The sequence below is a fragment of the Cryptomeria japonica genome, chromosome 11 (genome assembly GCF_030272615.1).
Source record: "Cryptomeria japonica chromosome 11, Sugi_1.0, whole genome shotgun sequence".
Lineage (NCBI taxonomy): Eukaryota > Viridiplantae > Streptophyta > Pinopsida > Cupressales > Cupressaceae > Cryptomeria > Cryptomeria japonica.
Genome location: NC_081415.1, coordinates 398,974,895 through 398,982,314, shown reverse-complemented (window position 1 = coordinate 398,982,314; position 7,420 = coordinate 398,974,895). Strand labels below are relative to the sequence as shown.

Genomic DNA, 7,420 nt, shown 5'->3' with positions numbered 1-7,420 from the left:
ATTATCTTTTTCTTGGCTCACAAGAGTTATGCCTTTTGGGCTAGGGTTGCATGTACATTATTGTTATGGATATCTCCTTGGTGATTGAAGGCGTGTATCCTTGTTCTTCTTTTCCTTAAGATGACACCATAGCTCTACACTTACATCTTAAGGAGGAGGGCATGCATGCGGCCTCATTGTGTATTATATTATGGATTTCCATGGAGATGATGTTTTTCTTGGTTATCCTTTTGCACCATTTTTAGTGGATTTCCTTGGAGACAATGCTTTCCTTGGTTATCCTTTTGCACCATTTTTAACGGATTTTCTTGGAGACAGTGCTTTTCTTGGTTATCTTTTTGCACCATTTTTAGTGGATTTCCTTGGAGACATTGCTTTTCTTGGTTATCTTTTTGCACCATTTTTGGCGGTTTTCCTTGGAGATGATGCTTTCCCTGGTTATCCTTGGGATGGGTTGACTAGCATAACACAGCTTGCTAGACTATTCAACTCTCTCTTTGTATTGAGCTCTCCTGGGATGAGTGGAACTATCATAACACGAATTGCTAGGATTTTTTCTACTCTTCCTTTCACTTTCATGTATCACCTAGCATAACACATCTTGTTAGCCTATGGAATCCATGCTCTTCTTCTCTCTATGATCCCATAGAACACTTTTCTAATTGATTGGATCATAGAGTCTTGTTTCATCTTTGATGTGTACTTTTTATCTTTCCAAGAGACCAATTATGCTCTTGCAATAACATTCTAAGGGTGATAATTGTGGTTGATACATTTTGATTATCAAGGTCTCTTCAACTAGTTGACTTGGAGTCTTTGTTGTTAGTACTAACACCTTTGTTTGTGTATATTTTGTCTTTTGTTTGTCTTTGTTTTTTGTTCATGTGCCCTTTCATGTGGATGTATGAGCTAAGATCCTTGGTTTGGGAGTTTGTTCCCTTGAACTTAGTGATGTCTTATATCCTTGTAGGCTTGACCAATGCTTATTTATCTCTCTTTCTCTTTCTTCTACTTTATTGTGAGTATGTGTGTAGGATCATAATCCTGCTAAAGTAGGGGCTAAAATTAACATCATAAATTGCATCCCTATGCAATTTCTTGCACAATTGGGCCCTATTTTAGCATGTATGGTCACCTGCAAATGGTCTCATTCACCCCAACTCAATTTCACATGTCATTTTGACTTCTTCCTCCCATTTTGGACCTCATGTCCCAATTTGGGGCCACATTGGATGGAACATGGTGCCTAGGACAACTTGCTTGTGGGAGTGGGCCGATCGAGGTGCTACACTCCCCAATGTTTGGGCCCAAATTAAAACCACATAACGGTCAACATGGTAAAGAAGGAAATCTTTTTTTTGTTTCGGCCTGCTTCAAGTTTTACACCTTGAAATGCTTGGGAGTGGTATATAAGCAAGGTATCCTCCCTCATTTTAGGGTTGACTATCTCGTAATCATGAATCATGAACTAAACATGAGATGAGAACTTTAAGCAATTCAATTCAAGCATTCAAGGTGTTTTATCTCATTATATTCTTCATTGTGGCAACCTTCAACAACCTTCATGCAAGCATGTCTTTTGTGATGTCCTTTTAGGTCTTTTGTGGAGTCATGCTATTGCATCAACATTAGTGATCACCTTCAAATCTAAGCATTTGCATCATCAAGGTATAATACATTCTCAATCTTAGATCTAGCCTCTATTATACATCACACATGCTTTCCTTTCAATTTTAATTCAATTCTATTTCATGATTAATTCTAAAAATAGGTTTTGACTTAGGAAAACCCCTTTCTACCCAACATTTTCTCTCTCTGTTGTGTGTAGTAATAGGTGACAAACTCATAGAAACATGTACAAAGCAAGCAGGTGGAGATCTACAATCTATAATTCGTTGCAGCTGAAACTGTCAAGAGCAAGCTGAGAAAATAACCATAGTCTCAGGGAGCAAGGCGAGTAGATCACCATGCTCCCTTCACTTTTGCCTAAAATTTAGATTGTGGGTTAGTTACAATTTGCTTTGCTAGATATTCTATCATAATTAGTCTACCAGTTCACTACCCCCCTATGCACACAAAAATGTCACCTTATTACCCTATTTTGCATTTCTCTTCCTAAATTACAGATTCATCTTCAAGTACCCCCACGAGGGACCACTAAATTAACCTTGTGCTTAAGAACATCTTGGGCGAAGTGGATCATTCTCCTCTCAAAGTGATTAAAGCAGGAATAGGCCTTAAGCTTCCTAGTTTGCTCATACAAGCTAGTGAACCCTATTTCCCCATATCACACACCCATGCTCACTTTCTTGGAAGCTTATATTTCAGTTTATTCTTCTAAAGAACTATCCAAAAGCCCTTTATTCCCCTCTCATGATAAATACCTTCTTTCTCTTTCACTGGGCTGCATAACTTCTATTAAACCCTTACGCCGTCAAGATAAAAGTTTTGATACCACTATAATGTTCCTTGCTGCAATTCTATATCAAATCTAAAAACTAAACTTCATTTCAACTTAGATTTGCAAAAGAGACATAAACGGTGAAGTCGGGTATATAAAAAATCTCTCCAAAACACAACTAAACAAATCTGAAACTTAATGTGACCAAGGTAGAATCTATATTGCTATTTTAGACATGTTTTTTACATAATATTTTTTGCTGAATACATCAGGTAACATTAATACACTTCTACTACAAAATACATCAAATAGAACCCAAAATCTGGAGATCAAACATAGAGATAAACCATTGCAACTTCCAGATAAACTCTCCAAATTATTAATAAATATTTTTAATAGTGAATCACATGAGAAAAAATCCAATAATAGTAATACCCATGGGCTCAAGGATGCCAAGGGTTTACTCACACACAAAAAATACAAATCACACAAATACTTTCAATTCTAGAGCTATTTGACAACACGAAATGCATAGAAACACCACTTAACTCATAACTCAAGATCAAGAGTATATAATGTTTGATAGTATCATGAAATAACAACAACAAATGACTCCATTTTTTTTTATTAAAGATGGAACAAAAATATGAAAATGCAAACTCACACAACTCACACATACCCATAACCAAACCCTTACAAGCTGCTAAAATAAACTAATGAAAGTGATGCCAATATGCATTTAATGAAAAAATCTTTAAGAGATTTCACCTAGAAGAGCCTCAAACTCTTGTGCTTAGCCATCCTGGAAACCTTCAAACTCCCATTATTTATTCTCCTTCTCCACAAGTTTTATAGCCTTTGAAGAACAACAAAACAATGAGCAAAATAACAAATCAATGAATGAGGAAATGGTACCAAAGCCCTTTGAATAACATGCATAAGAAAAATTCACAACCAAGAGGGGAGAATATTTGCATTTTCAAGAATATTATTTCCCCATCCAGTTGTCTTCCACCTCCTAACTTTCTTGGTTATCATTTGCCACTTGCCTATATTGTCAAAACTTCCCAAAATCCACTTAACATTCCAAAATGTGCTTATCAATTTCCCCCTTCATATTTTGCTTCCAAAAGATTTCAAATGTAATTTATTAATACATTAAATCTAATTTGATTATTTAACCACAAAGGCAATATTTCCCAGTTTAACCACAAGTCCTGATTAACTATTTTTGGATAACCAAACTTACTATAAATAGTAAGTACCAATTTTGAAAAGGAGACATGACACATTCTGATGAAACAATAAAACAACTATGTGAACTTTACTTATTCTTAGTCATGGACAAATTACATTTCGTCGCATTAGACTTCCAACATGTTGGGCTTCAGTCATCTAATTATAAATATGTAAATTATAGATTTTAAATGATATTACAATATAATTCTCAATCTTGACAAACCATCTTGAATCTCCAACTTAACTACTTTCAAATGGTTGTGAATGATTTTACTATAGCAACTCCTAACCTTAGGAATGATCTTGGTTGACTATAAGGTGGAGCAAAACTAAATACCATATAAAACATGTAGTCAACTAAATGAGTAGATTAATATTTTGGAATGGGTAGACTATTGGACCTCGTACAACTCCTGGGGAGAGGGACGAGTAGTTGTACAGGGTCCAATAGTCGTTATAGCAATTGTGCATATAATATCCAGTCTTGCAACATATTTATACTATATAATGTAAATAAATAATCCACATGTAAATAAAAAAATTGCCAAATGTTGATCAAAATGGACCAATACTTGAACATAAGAGAACCTATAAATGTTATATAAAAAAGGCATAAATACATTAATTAACAAATGAAATAGATCATTTTTTATTTCAAATAAAATATCATAGCTATCCACTATAAGTGTGTCATTTATAAAATAAGATACTCACTTAAACTAGTACTGTTATCATAGTGTAAACATATTATTCTTATGTGTACAAATATTGGGGTAGCAATGTATATGCATTGGAGTATTTCATATTAGTAATTTGTCTTATCACAAATATAAAAGGTGAACACAATAAATACCTTGTTTTTCTTCATGAAATGTGAGGGATTGTCCAAAGATTTAAGTGTTCAACAATTGGTCCCTTTGTGTTCATATAAGTTTTATTTTATATCATAATATGTTGTTTTTGTGTTCAACTATTGGTCCTTTGGTGTTGGATATAAAAGTTAGATATAACACACATTTATGATTACTAATAGGTATTTGGTCCATTAAAGTTTCATATAAGTTATATTTTACATAAAAAATAAGATATTATATTAATTACAAATGATATTTTTTTATTGAACAGCTAGGGATTTTTAGATTAAGTTTTGGTCAAATCTTTAAAAAGTCATTTTTTTGACACTTTGCACTAGACGTGTTATTTTGATGACTTGCATGATGAGTCACGCCTTCAAACCTTAGTTGTAAATAGTTAAGTGTCCATATTACATTTCTAAAAAAACCCGGAGGTCTTACGATATTCCATGTGACGACTACATGTTGACGAAATTAGCCCTAACGACTACATGAATTCCTAATGAATATTGATGCACTTCATACTGTAAGCTGTCTTAGGTTTAGTGTACCTTGTAATGGTTCCTTTTGTTAGCATCAAAAAATAGTCACAAGCCTTAAACAATAAACTTGTTTGTTATTATTGATGAATAAATGTAGAATGTATTCTCAATTGTGAGGTAGATTGTAAAATTACAAGAAAATGTGATAGGATATATGATAACTAATTGATGATTGAAATAATAATGAAAACTTGCAAACAAAATAAAAATTTTCTTTTTTTTTTGCTATTTTGGTGATGCAAGATTATTTCTACATCTTAAAATGCTCTTGCTTCAATACTTGACATTATAATGGTTAAACTTAGAATCTAAAAAACTTTGCTTATATTTAGAAAAATCCATATACAATATAACCAAAAAGAAAATTTTTACATTTTTCAAAATTGATAAAATAAAAAAGAACTAAACATCTTTACTATTATCGTCCATATCAAATACTCCAACCCACAATTTCTACATTACTTGGTTCCAATTTAAAAACCAAAAGAACATATCAATAACTATAAAATCTTTCAAAGCTTTAACATACATGAAAGGAAAAATATCCAACCTAAGAATTGAGAGAGAACTCTCAAAACATCCAAAACCATATAACCGACTTATTTAGCTAATTATCCGACTTATTCAATTAATTAGCTTGCATATTTTATACATGCTTGTTATCTTCCATTTTCTACATTACTTAGTTCCAATTTAAAAACCAAAAGAACATATCAATAACTATAAAATCTTTCAAAACTTTAACATACATGAAAAGAAAAATATCCAACCTAAGAATTGAGAGAGAACTCTCAAAACATCCAAAACCATATAATCGACTTATTTAACTAATTATCTAACTTTTCAATTAATTAGCTTATATATTTTATACATGCTCTGTATCTTCCATTACACGTATGCATTTTTATTCTTAACAAACGAGAAGAAGTCCAGTACCATTACTTGACATTCTCGGAGGAAGAGACGAGAAAAGATTCAAAATCAGAGTCCTTAGCCAACATCGCATTATTTCCATTTAACAAATTAATGGTGGAAGAAAATGTAACGGATGGGTAATAAGAAACCACTCGCCTCAAATATTTAACGCTTAAATTCTCTGCAAGATAGTTGGAGGATAGCGTTGAAGAAAAGGAGCACAGTATAAGCAGTGCATTCCATAGACCCAGTCACTGTGCGATATGCTTGTATGATGTGCAAAAAAGAGAAACATGTCAAGAATTCTCATTGCAGGTTTCTCCCAATTGAGTCTACCCCTCACCAGCTACACAAAAATTCAAGATCCCAAGCCTACGCTTGGAATTCGTGGCACTGCAAAAGTTTCGGCGGGCATGGGACCGGTTCTTGTAGACGTACAATCCAAATGCAAGCCTCAGAGAGTGGAGTACTACAAGTGGCTTGCCGCTAAATTAGCGGAGGAAGGCAGGCTTTCGGAGTTTGCAAGTTTAATATTGACTATGAGAGAAGCAGGCACGAATATCACCAATTTTGTGCAGCAGCTAGAAATGGAGGTCGTCCGCGCAGGGTTTGCGCGTGGGATCGAGAATGGTGAGCTCTATGCAGTCTTGGGAACGTTGAGCAGTTTACACAGAGCAGGATGCCATTCGCCTAAATTTCTGGATGACAATGCAATTCGAGTCATCGCAAACGAGTGTAGAAAGCTTGTCGAAAAAGGAAATGTAAAGGAATGCATTCACCTGCTGCACATTTTATCAGGTCAGTTTTTAAAAGCACAAGTGCCCTGTTTCTTAACTCGTCTTCTGTATTAGGGCTTTTCTGTTTATATTCTTTTATGGTGTTGTAACATACGACGGCTGGTGTTTATTATGCCGAGAGATCAGTGAAAATTTAAAACCTCCACCTTTTCAACAATTTGTCATAAAATCTAGGTGTTTGTGAACATCAAATTGCCTGTCCCAAGTTTCAAATGCTTAGTGATTTCCTCCAATCTTATATTCATTCGTTATGTTCTGACTTCATTATTCTTCTTCATCTGCCACCCCCTTGTAAACTGATGGCTACAACTTTTGTTTTCTGAGCAGCTGATGCTTAGGACTTAAACACTAACCGATGCTTATCAGGACACACAAGTTCAAAGTGTGTGTGTGGAGGATTTATCTTAGTAGGAATCACATCATTGCGGCAATGAAACTTTATCGTTGTAGGCGATTCCAGATTAAACCCAATGCTAATAGGGCGCACCCTACAACTGTGAATCCTAATATTCTGATTAGGAAAACTATACACATACGTGAAATAAAAATGTTATCATACAGATCCAACACAACCCAATTAAAAGTTAAAATAAATATTGAGCTTCAGTTTATGTCTTCAAGCACACTCCTCCTTTGGTATTAAAATCCCCCTCAATATGAACTTTAAAGACA

General features: G+C 34.1%; 1 protein-coding gene across 4 annotated transcripts in view; it reads left to right on the top strand.

Annotated features, from left to right (window-relative positions):
- Window positions 1-5,931: 5,931 nt before the first annotated feature.
- Window positions 5,932-7,420, top strand: part of LOC131071590 (pentatricopeptide repeat-containing protein At5g02830, chloroplastic) — a 278,239-nt gene continuing 276,750 nt past the window's right edge. For 2 of the 4 annotated variants that reach the window (XM_058007494.2, XM_058007493.2), the window contains exon 1: window positions 5,933-6,749. In XM_058007494.2, coding sequence (XP_057863477.2) covers window positions 6,245-6,749 — 505 coding nt within the window. In that variant the 5' untranslated portion in view covers window positions 5,933-6,244. Of the gene's footprint in view, window positions 6,750-7,420 lie in introns of all 4 variants that reach the window. The other 2 variants (XM_058007495.2, XM_058007496.2) reach the window with 2 other exon arrangements.